This window comes from Hyperolius riggenbachi, chromosome 2 (assembly GCF_040937935.1).
Source record: "Hyperolius riggenbachi isolate aHypRig1 chromosome 2, aHypRig1.pri, whole genome shotgun sequence".
Lineage (NCBI taxonomy): Eukaryota > Metazoa > Chordata > Amphibia > Anura > Hyperoliidae > Hyperolius > Hyperolius riggenbachi.
In genome coordinates, this window is record NC_090647.1 from 339,159,009 (window position 1) to 339,178,976 (window position 19,968).

At 45.8% G+C, this 19,968-nt stretch overlaps 1 protein-coding gene across 1 annotated transcript in view; it reads right to left on the reverse strand.

Annotated features, from left to right (window-relative positions):
- Positions 1–1,117: 1,117 nt before the first annotated feature.
- Positions 1,118–19,968, reverse strand: part of CFAP276 (cilia and flagella associated protein 276) — a 53,957-nt gene continuing 35,106 nt past the window's right edge. Inside the window, exon 5 of the mRNA XM_068265521.1 lies at positions 1,118–1,242. Within this exon, the coding sequence (XP_068121622.1) occupies positions 1,172–1,242 (71 nt within the window). The 3' untranslated portion in view covers positions 1,118–1,171. The remainder of the gene's footprint in view (positions 1,243–19,968) is intronic.

Genomic DNA, 19,968 nt, shown 5'->3' on the forward strand with positions numbered 1-19,968 from the left:
AATACATGCAAATTCGCCATAGTGGAACTAGGCCCTTTTCCACTAGCAGCGATTGCGATGTTTGAATCGCTAGGGTTGCCACTTTAACATAGGAATCGTGGTAGGTATTTTCCACTATTGCGATTTGATTTTTACAAAAGCGTGATCACATTCGATAGCGATTTTTACAGCGATTTTACAATTGCATTGCGTATGCAATATCGCGATCGCGTGTAAAAATTAGTGACAAATCGCAATTGCTACCGTTTAGCGATTACAATTGCTAGTGGAAAAGGGCCCTCAGAGGTAGGGGAACAAAGGCAGAAAAATTTGTTGTGTACATATTTATTTTTGATGAAGGAAGGAAGTACCAGTTTTACCTTAATACTGAGCTAAAAAAAAACAAAAAAACACTTCTGCTTTTAAGAATATAGCAAAGAAAGAACTAGAGATGTGGAAAGTGGAGGCCAAAGTGATCCAAAGCAGTGACCTTGAATTTATAAGAGTGGCTCCAACTGATTGCAGGGACAACATCAGAAATCTCTGTCCAGAAATGAGTAGTGCTTGGAACAGCTGAGATTCTGAGCAGAACCCCCAGGCTCCCAGCCTCTGGTAGAGGTGGGGTGAATAAATATTTTTTATATGAATCAGATAATCAGAAATTGTACTTGAAAAGGCTGATTAGCTCTCAAATTTCTATTGCACTTGAAGTCTATCAAGGGCAGGAGATGGGTACCATGTAGATATGTAAACAAAGAAAGTTTTGTGTTTAAAAATTGCTATTTCGTTTACTTTAAATGAATGATATTCTTTATACCAAGCCGCATGTTTTATACCACACCAAGGATAATTGTTCCTGGAATAATCATTATGGGTGACAGTTATAGAACACTTGTGCAGACATGTTAGTCAGCTATCTGCCAAGTGACCTGTTCTGGGGGAGAAGAAGGAGGTGCACTACTGTGGGGACAACCGCAGCAGCCAATAAATAATTTTTGGAGAGGAGGTAACCGACATCGTGGAACAGGAGCACACGCTAGATTTCCACCTGAAATGATCATGGGTGTGTATGTAGCTTTACAGACATTTTCTTCTTGGCCAGAGCTGTACTTTAGGTTACATAAATCAAACACATACATGCATGACAATGTTTATTTCTGTGCCATATTAATCAGCTGGAAATTTCCCAGAGTCATATGCTGTAGTAGCCTCCATCCTGTTTCCGAGAGTAACCACGGTTGGTTGCAGCTGTGTGATGACTTGCTATCGGGGAAAAAAAGAAGAATAGGTAATCCTTACAAATTATTCCATCAATCTACAGAGTGGATATTTAACCAGGTATTGTACTTGTTACACAGCATTGACACACGGAACATTGAATCTGTACTGTGCTGAAAATAAGGTAATGAATAAAATTGTCAATTGTCAAAAGTCAGTGTTTACCCATTGTAAAATCTTCCCTCGCCCTGATTTACTCTCTGAAATTTCACTGGCGGTGACATCTTTAACTACCTGCGGACCGAGCGAGTATAAATCTACGTCGGGCAGGGGGCGCTGCGGTCCTGACCGGACGTAAACTCTACGTCCCATTGACTACGCTTTCCAGCCCGTCCGCGTCGCTCGGTCCGCTCTGCCCCCGCCGCAATGTGCTGCCCTGCCGCCTCTATGACGGCAGAGCACTGTGAGCCGGGCAGGAGCCGTTTTCATTGGCTCCTGGCCCTGTCATTCATGTAAGCCGTTCCCATTGGCTTACATGGAATGACAGGGTCAGGAGCCAATGAAAGCGGCTCCTGACCGGCGCACAGCGCTCTGCCGTCATAGCGACGGCAGAGAGAGCAGCCTGCGGCGGGGACAGAGCGGCGTGTACGGCGGGAGCGACGGTAACTTGCGGTGATTCGTCGGGTAGCGGCGGTTTGCTGGACCAGCACCCTCTGGTCCTTAAGGGGGCAGAGGGTGCTGGTCCAGAAAGGGTTAATGCTGGCAGGTGATCACTGCAGAATGTTTGTTTACTTATGTTCTGAAGTCAGCTGAAATTATACCTGGTCTCCAAGAATGCTCTGGGAGGAAAATTCCACATATCGAAACAGCCTAGGATAGACATCACTGTGAGGGCTGGGCTACTTACTGATACACCGCAATAATACAGTACTTATAGGAAGTTTTTCTGATGTTTAAACAGGGATAGTTACCATAAAAGTGGGTTTCCTGAATAATTTAGTACATTCTACTATATGTGACTAAGGTGCCTCTTTAATATACCTCCCATGGACTGACAGTTTAATCTAATGTAAAGTGATGGTAAAGAGAAACCGTAACCAAGAATTGAACTTCATCCCAATCAGTAGCTGATTCACCCTTTCCCATGAGAAATGTTTTCCTTTTCTCAAACGGATCACCAGAGGACTCTGTATGGCTAATATTGTGGTGAAACCCCTCCCACAGTGTGATGTGAGCACCTAGGTACTGGCATCAACACTGTGGGAGCCTTGTTGCATTGTGGGAAATAACAGCTCTTTTCAACTGCTAAAAAAGCAAGTGGTATCTCCTTCCACTGACATCACCTGCCACCAGTAAAAATGTCACCATATGGTAAATGTCAGAATGTAAATCAGAGAGAGGGAAGATTTTACAATGAGCAAACACTGACTAAATCATTCATACATGATTATTGTAAAAATTAAGCACTTTCTTAATTACATTATCAGAATCAGAATCATTTTTATTTCGCCAAGCATGAGGGGTCATGCTTGGAATTGTTTTTGGCACAATACAAATAGCTCAGGAAGAGTACATAGAAAGAGACAGAATACACAACAGGTGTCAGTTAACAGTACATTGTGGAACACATTACAATCCCAGTGTGTCACTGGGATGTCTAATATTTAGTCTTGTGGGCTGGTCGGCTGGTCAGCCGTAGCACCGCCGGCCTCGCCGCTCGTTGGGGCTTGCTTTGATGGTAGAATGTGGAGGGAGTTTAGGAGGCTGACAGCCGAGGGGAAGAACGAGTTCCTGTGTCTCGTGGTTTTAGTGGGGATGGCTCGTAGCCTCCGTCCCAAGGGCAGAATGTTGAAATAGCGGTGGCCTGGGTGTGAGGGGTCGTTTGCAATTCTCAATGCCCTGGTTTTTAGTCTTTTGTTGTGCAGTAGGGCAAGTGAGGGGAGGGGGCACCCAATGATCCTCTCTGCTGACCTGATGACCCTCTGTAGTTTGTCTCTATCATTGACGGTGGCGCCAGTATACCACACCAAGATGGAAGAGCAGAGGATCGACTCAATGGTGGCGGAGTAAAAGCTGGTTAAAATTTCTTGAGTCATGCCGAACTTCCTCAGCTGGCGGAGGAAGAAGAGTCTCTGTTGGGCTTTGCGTTGGGTGGCAGTGATGTTGGGCTTCCAGCTGAGGCCACTAGAGATGGTAGTGCCCAGAAGCCGGGCGCAGGGTACTCTGGTTACCTCATTGCCGCCAATGTAGATTGAAGGTGCGGGGGGGAGCAGCCTTCCTACAGTCAATGATTAACTCAACGGTCTTTGCGGTGTTTAGCACCAGCCTGTTCTCCTTGCTCCAGTTGCAAATTCTCTCTACGGGCTGGTGCACACCGAGCGGCTTTTTCAGCGTTTCTGCAGCCGCTTGCGGCTGCGGATCCACTTGGTCAATGTATCTCAATGGGGTGGTGCACACCAGAGTGGGAGGCGTTTTGCAGAAACGAAAAATGCCGGGGTGAGGCATTTTTTGGATTGCGGGTGCGTTTCTGCCTCAATGTTAAGTATAGGAAAAACGCAAACCGCTCTGAAAAACGCCTGTTCAGAGCGGTTTTGCCGGCGTTTTTGTTACAGAAGCTGTTCAGTAACAGCTTTACTGTAACAATATATGAAATCTACTTTACTGAAATCCGCTGCAGCAATCCGCAAAACGCCATAGAAAAATAACAAAAAGCGTTTCAAAATCTGCTAGCATTTTGCGGATCTGCTAGCGGTTTTTGGTGTGCACCAGGCCTACCTGCTTGCTGTACTCCTGGACATTATCCTTGGTGACAAGGCCAACGATGGTGGTGTCATCAGCGAATTTGATGACCTTGACAGAGTCTGCCTCAGACCTTCAATTGTTTGTGTAGAGGGAGAACAGCAGTGGTGACAGTACGCAGCCTTGAGGTGCTCCAGTGTTCGTGGCCGCAGGTCGAGAGTGGATGTCACCCAGTCTGACGACTTGGGACCTATTGGAAAGAAAGTCTGTGATCCAGAGTTGTAGGCTTGGGTGGACTCCAAGTGCAGCTAGGTCCCGTTGGAGAATGCGTGGGCAGATGGTGTTAAAGGCCGAGCTGAAATCCAGGAGAAGTATTTTAGCATACGTGTCTGGCTTATCAAGGTGGTCGTTGATGAGCTCTAGGCAGATATTGATCGCATCATCAGTGGACTGGAGTTCCTCTTTAAAGTAATGTATAGTGTTTTAGCTTTCTTTATTTATTTATTGTGTATGTCATAAACATTATAGAGTCAGGACACTTGAAATGTTAGAAATACTATACATGCTTCTGAATTTTTGTTGCTCCATCTGCACTTTCATGTGGTAATGTTTTGTCAGTAGGAGACAGTGTTGCTTTGCTGTGGCAGTAAACAAGATGGTGAGTGACAAGCCTGTCCGGGCTGTTCTACACCGATCATCACATCAGTCATTAAGTGTTTTCTAAGGGCCCATTCACACTTAGAGACGCAAAACGCTGGTGATTTTTGCCGGCGTTTTGCATGAGTGATTTTTCAGCGGAAACATCACTGAACACTGCGGCGATTTTACCGCAATCGCGTTTAGCGCTTCTATAGCACTGAAATGTGATGGCCGGGAAATCGCCTGAAAATGGTGCAGGCAACGCGTTTGCGTTTTTTGGGCGATTTTGCGGCAATTAGCGCAAATTGCCCAAGTAAGAACGGGTCCATAGGGTTTTATTACACAAGCGCTTTTAAAAAGCGCTAGCGTTTGAGTGTTTAGCTGAAATCGCGGCAAAACGCTCTAGTGTGAATGGGCCCTTAAGCTCAGTACTCACCTGAAGATGGATCGGGGGAACCTCACAGCACCCCCATCCAAGGAACGATTCCCCATCCATCTTCCTACCCGCGGGAACATGTGATGGCACAAGGCGAGCGCAAACGGGATGTCGAGCAATCGTGGTACTTTGAGCAGGAGTCATCGGGGATCGACGATTACAGGTCACAAGATACCATTCGTGTAATTGCGTGCCTGTACCCATGTTGTGAGATCCTGGAAACTATTGCTCATTGCTCAAAAAAAATTGGCAGTTGTCAGAAAAATCGCTGTGAACATTGCATTGTGGGTATGGGCCGTTAGCGATTTTATTTCTCGCAATCACTGAAAAAAATGCTAAAAGCAGTACTTTTGCAATTTTGATAAAAACTCTAGGATTTTATTGTCTAAGTGCTTTTCAAAACGCTGGCAATCAGAAAAGCACTTAAAAGCCCTTAAAAGGACTTTTGGTGTGTCAATTATTCTTGCCAAAAAACTGGTGGAGCTCTACACAAATATGACATTTACTATATGTCCTGGTAAACAAACAAACAATTATTTTTAGTACTAAACCTATTACATAGTTTAGTAATATCTAACCTATTGGCGTCTTAAAGGACACCTGAATTGAGAGGCATATAGAGGCTCCCATACCCTCTTTCCCTGAAATTAAGACATCCCCTGAAAGTAAGCCCTAGCAGGAATCTAGAGCATGCTTGAAATATAAGCTCTATCCCAAAAGTAAGCCCTAACAACAGTAAGGGGAAAAGTATGGCACTTTGTGCCGATGGTCTTGCGGGCAGGACCATGGCTCTGTCATTGGACCAATAACTGCACTCAATGCTACTCAGCGAGTAGTCACCATAGGTTGAAGCTCAGGGACACGGCGACGTGGAGCAGGGGGAAAGAAAAGGATGCAGGGGGACATCTGAGGACACAGGGGACAGTGTGGCATGGACCTGGGGGCTAGAGGAGGATGCAGGGGGATGTCGGAGGACAAAGGGGACACCAGAGAAACATGGGGGACAGTAGAGGACATAGGGGAACATGTGACAAAGGAGGGCAGGGGAGGGCATGGGTACAGAAGAGGACACTAAAGATACAAGGGGGACCCAGGGGCATGCAAGAAGTAGATCTAGCAGAGAAAGAGGCGGCACAGTGGGGAAGGCAGGAACACACAACACAGGAACTAGTGAGTTCATGGAAATATAAAGCATCATCTGAAAATAAGCACTAGCACATCTTTTGGTGCAACAATTAATATAAGACACTATTTATTTCCTTTTAAACCATACCAGTTGCCTTGTGTCCTGATGATCCCTCTGGCTTCAATAGTGTCTAAATCACTCACCCGAAACATGCATGCGGCAAACCCTGTCATATTTCAGTCAGAAACATCTGAACTGCATGCTTGTTTAGGGTCTATGGCTAAAAGTATTAGAGACAAAGGATTAGCAGGACAGCCAGGCAATTTGCATTGTGGCAATAAATATGGCAGCCTCGATATCCCTTTCACTTCAGGTGTCCTTTAAAATATGGCAGCTGTCATTACTTACTTGTTTTATACAAATGTCACATTAGGGGAAGCTATTGCTTTAGTTGATTAGAGCCTTGTAGCAAGCAGGCAACTGTTAAAGGGACTCCGAGCAGTGCCTGTGGGTATGCCTTTAAGCATACCCACAACTAATTAATTATATCCTCACACCTACCGGCATGATGTTTGTAATTATATCCCCCTGGGTTCCTTGTATTTCATTGCATTGTGCTGAATGGAGCTGCCGACACTGGGTAGAGTGTCGTCCTGCATAATACAATGCTGAATAAGGAATCCAAGATGGCGGCCACGATTTCGATCGCGAAAATTGCGAAAACCAAAAGGCATAGGGTGGCGTTTTATATATCAATAGAAAGAGGAGAAATCGAGCTTCAAAATGGTATGCATCTTTCCATAGTTACTGCACTGCTCGGAGTCCCTTTAAAGGCTTGACCACCTGACCTGTGTGCTTATTCCTGTTCAGTAAAGGCTGGGTTCACACTAGCAGCGCTTTTTAAAGAAAACCTCTAAGGAAAAAAGTGCCCCTGGGGAGTACTTACCTTGGAAGGGGAGAGGCCTTTGGATCCTAATGAAGCTTCCCTCGTTCTCAACCAGCCCGATCCTGTGCTGGGACCCCCAGACAAAACAAATACAATAACTGTGTGCTGATGCGTGCAGATGCACTGGGTAGTTTCTAGGCTAAATTGCACCCAGAACAAGGATGTAAAACTTGCGCCTCCTCCCCCCACACCCGCATGGACTCGCAAAACCTTACTTTTTAGGGACAGTCACACAGCCACAGGTCACAAGTAGATCTGCCTACTTACTAGTGGCCAGCCGCTCACCCAGGAGGAAGCAGGGACCAGGAAAACACACAGGCGAAGAGAGCTCAGAAAGCCAACTCCTCCATGGGTGCCCGCATACTGACAGCCTGCAGTACCGCTACAGGACATCAGGTGTCATCACGCGGTGGTGACGTGATGATGACTTGACGTCAGAGGCAGGCAACCTAGGAGGAGTAACAAAGAGTAATGGGTTAGCACTCAGAGGCAAACAAACATGGAGAGGACAACTCAGATGGCGATGTGCAGCCTGTCAGCGTGCTCAGAGCCAAGACAATATATTGCAGCAACAAAGAGACACAATGAAAAAGCTCGGCACTGCTAACTGTGGTTTTATTGCTAATGCACTTACATTCAATCCTTTTCAAAAAAATTTCATCTTGTGCAAAGACATATAACAATGGAGATGTTGTGCACATCTAAGCCTCACAAGAAGCTATTGAAGCGAAACGGTCGTCAGGCCATGCACTAGGCGGAACCCACTGCCAATTCCACATCCCCTTCACTCTGTACACGATAAGTATCATCTCCATTGTTATATGTCTTGTTTGCACAAGATACACTTTTTTGAAAAAGAATTGAATGTAAGTGCATTAGCAATAAAACCACTGTTAGCAGTGCCGAGCTTTTTCATCGCGTCTTTGTTGCAACCTAGGAGGAGTCAAGGAAGGTGATTGCGTTGGTAATCTTCTTCTGTTTGGCTGCACCACGCGTCACCAGCTCCCTAGCGGTTATTTCCTACTGGCTTCGCCCCTCTTCTACTCGCCGGTCTGCTCTCAGGGCGGTCGCCCTGCCCGCACTGCCCAAGAATTGGCCCTGCAGATGCATTAGCTGCTTTCCACTCAGGCTCCAACGGAAACATCTGTGCTTGTTTACGCTCTACTGTGCAGGTGCAAGGCTTTAAAGAGGAACTCCAGTGAAAATAATGTAGTAAAAAAAGTGCTTCATTTTTTACCATAATTATGTATAAATGATTTAGTCAGTGTTTGCTCATTGTAAAATCTTTCCTCTCCCAGATTCACATTCTGACATTTATTACATGGTGACATTGTTACTGTGGGCAGGTTATTTAGCTGTTTCTAGCTGCTCTGTCTGTTACAGACAGCTAATAACAGCTATTTCCTGTCTCTGAACATTGTTACATTGTGGCAGTTTGCCAGCAGTACCGCGGTATTTAGAGCCTCTTGTGGGAGGGGTTTCAGCACAAAATCAGTCACACAGCGCCCCCTGATGGTCTGTTTGTGAAAATTATTGTCTTTCTCATGTAAAATGGGGTATCAGCTACTGATTGGGAAAAAGTTCAATTCTTGGTTGGAGTTTCTCTTTAACTGTTGCCTGCTTGCTACTAGGCTGTAATTAACTAAAGCAATAGCATCCTGTACAGTGACATTTTTATAAAACAAGTTAGTAATGGCAGCAACCATATTTTAAAGGACACCTGAAGTGGTGAGGGGGATATAGAGGCTGCCGTATTTATTACCTTTTTAACAATGCAAATTTTGATCAGGATCATTTGGGTACTTTGCGTAGTGATTATGGTTTAAAAAGAGTAAACAGTTAATTGACAAAAAATGGCTTCAGCCAACCACCAACCATAAGTGAAATAAAAGGTTTTGTGTTATCATTCGTATTCTATGAAAAATAATGAAGAAATCATAAATGCTGCCAAGGTAAACTTATGAGCACAACTGTAACTGTACTTACTGATTGCTCCATCAATGCTGTAGACACTGATCTTCTGTGGACTCACTGACTGTCTAACACCAGCCTTTTCCTCCTGAGAAGTTGATAATTCTTTCACTCTGTTCTTCAAAATTCTTCTGCAAAATAATGACATATATTTATAGACTTCTCCATAAAGTATACACGCTCATGTTTTGTATAGAAATATATAGTATGAATTGGCATATTAATAGCACTTGGAGCAAGGTCCACACCAGGGGCATAGCAATAGGGGGTGCAGAGGTAGCGACCGCATCAGGGCTCTTGGGGCAGAGGGGCCCCAAAGGGTCCTCCCTCAACTACAGTATTAGCTTTCTATTGGTCCTGTGCTCATAATAACCACTTCTATAGATACTTTTAATAGTGTTAATCATTAACACACTGTTCCCCATTCCCTTCTTGCACCTCTGACACTGTAGTTGCCATTGGCAGGTTTTGGTGTTGTATCAATTGTTATGTATAGAGTGCTGGGGGGGGGGGGGGGGGACAGTGTGTAGAAAAAAGGGCGTTGTGTACGGAGGAAAAAAAAGTTTAGAGGTACCCGGCGCTGGTACTGTGGCCTGTAGGATGATCGAAGAAACCTCTGGACTATCCAAATGTTTGGTTTCATTTTTACTTTGGGTACGCTTTAAAGAATACCTGACCTGGTTTACAGAGGTATGTTTGCAGGCAAGGCACAGCGCTCTGAAATGTTCGTTCTGTATCCCACGGGACCCACAGTAAGTGTAAGTCAATAAATATTCAAAAACAGAAGAAAGCAGTCTTGTGTGGTCAGGCCCTCTTGATCCTAGCTTCCTACATGCCCCTTGCAGCCTTATTGCTTTTTAGAGCAGCAAATTTTACCAAAAATAAGTTGATGAAAATCAAGAATGATTAGATGCCCCAATTTCAGAACTTGAATTTAAAGAAGCAAGAAAAAAAAGAAAATCACACTCTGACCGCATCCTGATTGAATTCTACCAATATCTTTCACCAGAGCTTGCACCCTCAATTCTGTACACTAGTAAATGCAGATGTAAAACAACCTTCTCGAAACACACTAAAGCATTTATATCACTAGTACCAAAAGACGGGAAGGTTAAAGAAGACTGGACTTAATAATAAACAGTGTTAATCATCAATCATTCTAATCTGTACTCTACTAGTAATTTATCAAACACTGATTACAGAATGTAGTAAGAAGCTTAGTGGGTGGGACCGGCCATGTCTCAATGCATTGAGTAGGATAGATATCAAAATGAAGACAGATCCTGTTTAGGATTGTAGGCGCTAGTTCACTTTAGAGGACCCAGCAGGAAACTTCATGGGGAACAGTTCTCCAATCACAGTACTCTCTTACAGCACAAAGCGTTGTGATTGGTTAAATAGTGTGAGCATAGTTAACTACAACCTATTGGAATCCTAGCAGTTTGAGAGTGTACGGTCCACCCAATCACGTTAGCAGAATTTCCCTGCTAGTCCCGTAAAGTGAACTAGCACTGGATTTTATATATTATGCAATGTTTGCCCTTTACTATCATGAAAACATGGCTTAAGGAGTAGCATAGGCTCTTATAGAACTTTACGTCAGCTGGAACGAACAGAAGAATGAGCTACGATATTTTCTCTAGAGATAAAAGCTGAGGGCCTATCCGCATCTGACATCTTGCTCTATTATAAGAGCATCCATACTATGCAGGTATTACTTTGGCACCTAAAGCCTGAACATAAGGCCGAAAATACTATTTCAGGTTTTTTTTTTATAAATGCTGCAATGTGGGTGTGAGGATGGTACAAACCTTTGTATGTGGTGGAAGTGTCCAACTGTCAGAAAATTGTGGGAAGAACCTGAAGAGTTTAGTAAAACCAAATAGGAGAGCATCTTATGTATTACCTACATCAGGTAAATTTAGTGCTGTTATCAAAGCAGGGCCTGGGGATCGCCTCTTTGAAGAAATTGGCACCCTAGTGGCAAGAGGGAAGCTTGTACAACATTCGAAGGACACTAATACTCTCTGCATACAGGAATGGGCGATTTTTAAATTTTTTTTTTATTTTTAGGAAATAGACAAAGGGATGGAAAATCTTTTCACTAATAAAATCCTGCGGGAATTTATTGTAGCCCATTGAGCCAGGAGTTAGGCAATGGCAAAAAGTGGTGAGGGGTAAAAGCCCTATCAGTGACTGTGTTTTATATGCACATAAAACACTAATCATTCTAAATAATAAATTGCAAATATCCTTGCTTTATAGCCATTATTAGAGATGGCCCGAACAGTTCGCCGGCAAACGGGAACCGGCAAACTTCCGGGGTTTGCGATCGCGGAGAACCACAAACTTTTCCGGAAGTTCGATTCGCCCCCATAGTGCATCATTAGAGTCAACTTTGACCCTCTACATCACAGTCAGCAGGCACATTGTAGCCAATCATGCTACACTCCCTCCTGGAGCCCCCCCCCCCCCCCCTATAAAAGGCAGGCACCTTCAGGCATTGGACTCACTTGTGTGCCTGCAGTAATTACAGAAGGAAGAGCTGCTGCTGCAGAGAGAGCTATAGGGAAAGCTTAGTTACACCCTTGTAGATTCTTATTGCTAAAAAAGCACCCCTCAACAGCTCTTTTGAGAGCTAATCTTGTTCTTGTGATGTATTTTTTTTGTGTGTGTGTCCCCCACAGACACATGTGTTGCATAGACAGCCTTGGTAATTCCTACTGTGCCACTGCCAGACCCAGCACATTCAGTGACTCACGCAGGTATAGGTAGGTAGGTGTACTGAACAGTGAACAGGTGCAGTGATTGGGATTACAAATGTGCAGCTGCCTGTCACACACACAGGTAGCTGTGTGTGTGACAGGCAGCTGCACATTTGTAATCCCAATCACTGCACCTGTTCACTGTTCAGTACACCTACCTACCTATACCTGCGTGAGTCATTGCACCTGTTCATGGTACCTGTGTGTGTGTGTGACAGGCAGCTGCACATTTGTAATACCAATCACTGCAGTGCATACCTGTAACCTGTTCAGTGCACTTACGTGAGCGCAAGCAGTGTAATATACCACCAGTCACTGCACCTGTACATGGGACCTGTGTGTGACAGCTGCACATTTGTAATACCAATCCCTGCATACCTGTTCACTGCACCTGTGTGACCGCACGCTCTATGTATACCAGTCCGTGCATACCTGTTAACTGCACCTGTGTGGCCCGAACAGTTCGCCGGCAAACGGGAACCGGCAAACTTCCGGGGTTTGCGATCGCGGAGAACCACAAACTTTTCCGGAAGTTCGATTCGCCCCCATAGTGCATCATTAGAGTCAACTTTGACCCTCTACATCACAGTCAGCAGGCACATTGTAGCCAATCATGCTACACTCCCTCCTGGAGCCCCCCCCCCCCCCTATAAAAGGCAGGCACCTTCAGGCATTGGACTCACTTGTGTGCCTGCAGTAATTACAGAAGGAAGAGCTGCTGCTGCAGAGAGAGCTATAGGGAAAGCTTAGTTACACCCTTGTAGATTCTTATTGCTAAAAAAGCACCCCTCAACAGCTCTTTTGAGAGCTAATCTTGTTCTTGTGATGTATTTTTTTTGTGTGTGTGTCCCCCACAGACACATGTGTTGCATAGACAGCCTTGGTAATTCCTACTGTGCCACTGCCAGACCCAGCACATTCAGTGACTCACGCAGGTATAGGTAGGTAGGTGTACTGAACAGTGAACAGGTGCAGTGATTGGGATTACAAATGTGCAGCTGCCTGTCACACACACAGGTAGCTGTGTGTGTGACAGGCAGCTGCACATTTGTAATCCCAATCACTGCACCTGTTCACTGTTCAGTACACCTACCTACCTATACCTGCGTGAGTCATTGCACCTGTTCATGGTACCTGTGTGTGTGTGTGACAGGCAGCTGCACATTTGTAATACCAATCACTGCAGTGCATACCTGTAACCTGTTCAGTGCACTTACGTGAGCGCAAGCAGTGTAATATACCACCAGTCACTGCACCTGTACATGGGACCTGTGTGTGACAGCTGCACATTTGTAATACCAATCCCTGCATACCTGTTCACTGCACCTGTGTGACCGCACGCTCTATGTATACCAGTCCGTGCATACCTGTTAACTGCACCTGTGTGACAGCTGCACATTGTATTGTAATATCAGTCACTGCATACCTTTCACTGCACCTGTGTGACTGCACATTGTATTAGTCAAGTCAGTGCATACCTTTCACTTCATCCCCCCGATATAGAAAAAACAACAGGCAGAGCCAGAGGCAGACCCAGAGGCAGGCCATCCGGCAGGTCTGTTTGAGGTCGTGCTGACGTGATTTCGTGTGGCCCTGGCCCAAAGTACAGTGCTCAGAAGAAGGCACGTCCCATCAACTCCCAAGATTGTCAGAACGTGGTTGACTATTAAACACAGAACACCTCATCTTCCGCAGCCACTAGCTACTACAAGTACCACATCCGCTACATTTGACACTTCGCAGGAGTTATTTGGTGGGGAAATCACTGATTCACAGCCATTATTGTTATAACAAGATGAAGGCGCTAAGCAAGTTACACCACCTCATATGTCTGAGTTAGGCGACACTATGGACATAACGTGTGAGGAGGGGGATGATGAAGTACCTGCTGTTGGTGCCGTTTTGGAGGTGTTTGATACAAGCAAAGCTGGGGAGGATGATTATGAAGATTATGATGATACAGATGCCACGTGGGTTCCCAATAGAGGAGATGAACAGGGGGACAGTTCAGAGGGGGAGTCAGAGAGGAGTAAGAGGAAACGAGTTGCTGAAAGAAGCAGGGGGGAGCTCATTGTCAGAAACAGGTGGTGGCAGTGTCCGGCGTCATGTATCGCCACCTATGGACAGCCAACCAACATGCCCTTCAACGTCAGCTGCTGACACCACCATAGTGTCCACACCCCAGGGTGGCTCAGCGGTATGGACGGTTTTTAGTGTGTATGCCAAAGATCAGAGCAATGCCATCTGTACTCTCTGCAACCAAAAATTGAGCCGTGGAAAGGCCATCACCCATGTAGGGACAACTGCCTTACGAAGGCACATGCTGAAAAGACACAAACTGCAATGGGAAGACCACTTGAGCAAAAGCTTTCTCTCTCGCACCTTCAAGGCCTCTCGCCTTGAGCGGCTCCTGCTCCTCTGCCCACAGGAGTAGCCAGGTGTCCGTGAGGGAAATCTTTGAGCGGAAGAAGCCAATGTCTGCCAGTCACCCCCTTGCCCGGCATCTGACAGCTGGCTTGGTGGAACTGTTATCCCGCCAGCTGTTACCATACCAGCTGGTGGACTCTGAGGCCTTAAGAAAATTTGTGGCCATTGGGACACCGCAGTGGAAGATACCAGGCCGCAATTATTTCTCAAAAAAGGTGATACCCAAACTGTACCGAAAGCCAAGTGTAAGAATGCCAAGTGGTGTCATCTCTGGCACACAGCGTTGGGTCAAGGGTCCATCTGACCACGGATGCCTGGTCTGCCAAGCACGGTCAGGGCAGGTATATTACTTACACAGCCCATTGGGTCAACCTGGTGACCGATGGCAAGCAGGGAGTACGTGGCTGTGCAGCGGACCAACTTGTGACATCTCCACGGCTTGCAGGCAGGCCTGCTGCCACCTCCTCTCCTTCTCCTCCTCCTCCTCCTGCTACATCCTCTTCGCTGTCATCCTCCTCCTTGGCTGAGTGGCAGCACAACTCTACTGGTGCTGCGATCTCCTCTCTAGCTACACAGCCCCAGCTCCCCAGGGCCTATGCTGCATGCCAGGTACGACGGTGTCTCGCCATCTTAGATATGTCTTGCCTCAAAGCGGAGAGTCACACTGGAGTAGCTCTCCTGGCTGCTCTTAACAAATAGGTGGATAAGTGGCTGACCCCGTACCAACTGGAGATCGGCAACATGGTGTGTGACAATGGCAGTAATCTCATTTCGGCTTTGAATTTGGGAAAGTTGACACATGTACCCTGCATGGCACATGTGCTCAATCTCGTAATCCAGAGATTTGTGTCTAAGTACCCAGGCTTACAAGACGTCTTAAAGCAGGCCAGGTAGTTGTGTGAGCATTTCAGGTGGTCTTACACGGCCATGGCACGCTTGGCCGATATTCAGTGGAGAAACAACTTGCCGGTGAATCGCTTGATTTACGATAGCCCAACTCACTGGAATTCGACCCTTCTGATGTTCGACCGCCTGCTACAACAGGAGAAAGCCGTCAAACAGTATCTCTACAACTACAGTCAAAGGACACTGTCTGGGGAGATGGGGATGTTCTGGCCGAAGTACTGGACACTCATGCGAAATTCCTGCAGGCTCATCCGGAGGTGACAAACATGGTGAGTCACAGTGAAGGCGCCATCAGCGACTTGATCCCGTATGCCTTCTTCCTGGAGCGTGCCGTGTGTAGAGTGGTGGATCAAGCTGTGGATGAGCATGAACAGGAACAGTTACAGGAGGAACACACCCCCCATCGGGCGATATGCATGATGATTGGTGTTGCTATAGCAACATTGAACGCTCGCCGTGACTGTTAGCCAGCGTAGCGCCGGATTGGCCGCCTATCCCAAGGTTTTGATAGGCTCGTCGTTCTTGAGCGCCAATTGGTTACAGACGTCACGTGACCCCGGAAGCGGGCGAGCGATTACCCGGAAGTGTAAGTGGACGCCGTAACTGGCGCCGCCATACCAATCTATGATGCATAGCCGAGGGGGTGTGGTGAGTAGTCATGTGGAATATATATATATTGATTATTCTGTCCTGCCTTTGAGAAAGCGGCAGTAGCTGCAAAACGGCTGTTAGGCCGGTACCTTCACCCTTCACCTCTGGTGTGCCTGTTATGCCTACGTGATACAAATAAATCCTGAATAGCAGCATCGGTTCTTCATCATTTTGTCTTTTCTTACCTTGGAGTTACAGGAGGAAGCGTTGTGGGATCAATTCTCATCAGAACCAGATGTTTCCTCAACACCTGCGGCAGCACAGAGGGGGGAGGAGGAGGAAGAGTCGTGTGGGGAAGAGGAGTCAGATGATGAGGAAGGTGTTTTTTTGTTTGAGGAGGAGGAGGCAGCAGAAGAACAACCGCAGCAGGCATCGAAGGGGGCTTGTGCTGCTCAACTCTCCCGTGGTATTGTTCGTGGCTGGGGGGAGGAGGAGAACTTACCTGACATCACTGAGGTAGAGCAAGAGGAGTTGGAAAGTACGTCTGGATCCAAGTTTGTGCAGATGGCATCTTTCATGCCGTCCAGCCTGTTGAGGGACCCCCGTATAAAAAAACTCAAGGGGAATGAGCTGTACTGGGTGGCCACGCTACTAGACCCTCGGTATAGGCACAAAGTGGCGGACATGTTACCAACTCACCTGAAGGCAGAAAGGATGCTGCACATGCAGAACAAGCTGGCAACTATGCTTTACAGTGCGTTTAAGGGTGATGTCACAGCTCAACGGAATAAAGGTGCCACTGCCAGTGATCCTCCTCCTCCCATGTCCACGCAGGCAAGGACAGGACGCTCTAGTGATCTCATGGTGATGTCGGACATGCGGACATTCTTTAGTCCAACGCCTCGCCTTAGCGCTTCCGGATCCACCCTCCACACAAACGCCTAGACCGGCAGGTAGACGTCTACCTGGCCTTAAGTGTGGATGTAGACACTGTGAGCAGCGATGAACCCCTGGACCACTGGGTGCGCAGGCTTGACCTGTGGCCAGAGCTGTCCCAATTTGCCATCCAACTTCTGTCTTGCCCTGCCTCAAGCGTCCTGTCAGAAAGGACCTTCAGTGCAGCTGAAGGCATTGTCACTGAGAAGAGAAGTTGCCTAGGTCACAAAAGTGTTCAGTACCTCACCTTTATCAAAATAAATGAGGCATGGATCACGGAGGGTTACTGCCCGCCCGAAGAAGACTAAGTCAGTCCCCGCACACAGCATCTCTGCCTGCACGACGTGTGACTGGCTGCCTGCCCCAAGACTAAGTCAGTCCCCACACAGCATCTCTGCCTGCAGGCCGCTTGACTGCCACCACCAACAGGGTCCACCAGGACTTCAGGCGGATTCCTGAATTTTTAAGGCCGCTATACTAATTTTTCTGGTGCGTGTACATGCCTGTCTAATTTTTCTGCCTGCACTGCAGCTGCAACAACAAAACAAAAGGCATGTACATGTGTCAAATCCCCTTCGTGATCATTACCTTGCCGCGGTGAAGGGGCTTGCGTATCTCATTGAAGCAATGACTGACGGCTATATGAGTGTGTTGGGGTTGGGGGGCACACCTGACCCAAGAAAATAGATAATAAGATCGTTGCTTCATTGGGGACAGACCAAATTCGATCAGCTGGACACTCAGTCACTGTTGTTCTGTCATTCAGCTACCTCAGCCCGACCATATAGGCTTGAAAACCGCCATGGCCTGCACTCTGGCCATGGTGAGCAACAGTCCAGCAGGGCCGTTACTACGCAAACAGCTGTTTGCGGTGAGTTAAACAGTGAGTTTGGTCTGTCAGTGTGAAGCAGTACACTAATTGCACTCCCTGATTGATGTGTACACCTGCAAGATGTTTTAAAGCACTTTAGGCCTCCAATTTAGCATGCAATGTGATTTCTGCCCTTAAAACGCTGCTGTGCGTCAAATCCTGATTTTTCCCGGGGACTTTTGGCGTGTCTCTCACTCCGCCATGCCCAGCTCCAGGTGCTGGACCCCTTGAAACATCTTTTCCATCACTTTTGTGGCCAGCATAAATGTTTCTAGTTTTCAAAGTTCGCCTCCCAATTGAAGTGTATGTTCGCGAACTTCCGCGGATGTTCGCGAACGCGGTTCACGAACCGAAAATCAGAGGCTCGGGCCATCTCTAGCCATTATATAAAGCTAAACTGGCAGAATGAGGTTTTTTATGCAAAAGTGGAAATTCCCTTAAAGTTTTCTGGTGTTCTCCACCATGTAGAAACATAGCAAATGAGGGTCTCTGTGACGCTGATGTCTGTAGTCCATTACATTATTTATGTACATTTTATTCGACATACATGCACAGTAGGGAGAGAGATTTATGAATGAGGCACACTGATGTGAATACATCACACAATGTTCATGCTTTGAAAAGCCTTATGCTGGGTACACACAGTGCAATTTCCCTTCTGATCAACGAGAATCAGACGATTATTTCAGCATGCCCTATCTGCTCCCGCTCGAGAACAGGACCAATTTTCCAAAATTGTCACAGGAAAAAACTCAATCCAGTTATCGATCGGGACCAGTTTGGACATGTACACGCTAGGCAACTTCCTATCAGATTACCCGTCAGTTGGACAGGAAATTGCATCATGTGTACACAGCATTATGTGTGAGCAGAGTGATAAATCCGTCTTTGTGTTGGCATCACTTTTTGCACAGCATCCTTGAAAAACCTGATAATGCTGTTTACCAAGTTAGTTGATATCTGTGTGAACAATCTGAAATGCAACTTATGGAAGCAATGTACTTCTGAGCATGTGTATACTGTATGTGGTTAAAAATCTAGCCAAACACAGGTAGCAGAACTTCTCGATGAGTTTAAAATGACACCTAACTTTTTTTTTTTTAAAGTCTTTTTATTTATTTTTTTATAACAAACCCAACAATTACTTGACAGTGCAAAGCGATGTTAACATACATATCAAAATATTATTTCCATAGGGTTATTATCAATACAAAGGTAAGAAATAAGCAAATATGAATATTCATCCATCAGAATGCAGCATACAAAGCAATAAGAAAGCAAGGTATGTTTATAAGGAATCAAGGACATGAGGTGTAATATCCATATTATCACTGACTGAGCCAACACTATTGAGCTATACCCCCCCAAACCCTAGAGAATTTAGTATTAGACCCTCTTATCAACCAAGTAAGTTGATAGAATGGAAGCGACAAATTTATTAATTGTTTCCATTTTGACAATGAAGTTTCAGTAGAAGTTTTCCAGTCAATAGATATCGTTTTCTTGGCATAGAAGAACAGTAGGCGGATTAATTTTTTTCCTATTACTTAAAGGAACATCATCCAACACACCTAGTATACAGTTTTTATAAGAGGAGACCACATGAATACTGAGCTCATCATTTCTGAAAGTTATCACCTTATTCCAAAAGGACTGAATCACCGTACAGTCCCATGTCATATGTTTAAAGTCGCCTGGGCAGTGCCCACATCTCCAGCATGCATCAGAAGTATCTGCTGAAAATTTAGAAATCCTTTGGGGAGTGTAATAGGATTGATGGAGTCAACGAATTTGTATAAGTTTATCTCTAGAGCTAATTACAGTCTTCATGTAGTTCTCAAAATCAGCCCAATCTGCAGAGGAAATTTCCACCCCCCAGTTCTCCCAGTTGGATCTGACTTTGGCCAATTTACAGCTGAAGGTTGATACCAACAAATTAGAGTAAAATCTAGAGATTAGTTTGTCAGGGTCCTTATTAAGCAACCAGGATTTAACAATGCCCGGGCGCAGAGCAACCTCAAGACTACCAAATTGAGAACGAGTAGCATGGCGGAACTGAAAGTAATGCAGGCGAGCTGTAGTTGGAACACGGAATTCGTTAACAAATTGGGGCCAGGATTTAAATTTGTCATGTAGAAATAAATGGTTAAGATATTTAACCCCTCTTCTAACCCAGTATCCCACATTCTCCAAGGACTGAAACTCAGGTAAGTTTGAATTACACCAAATAGGAGCACTAGGAGAATATGGTGTTCTTCCCTCCCCAACCAATTTTTGACATTTATAGTAAACTCTAAAGGAGTATTTAAGAATATCCGACTCCGCAGAAGAGAACCCCTCCCCTTGGTATATGAAACTACATAGGGTTTCGAAGGAGTAAGCGATGTCAGCTTCTGCATCAAGGGAGGCATCGTCTCT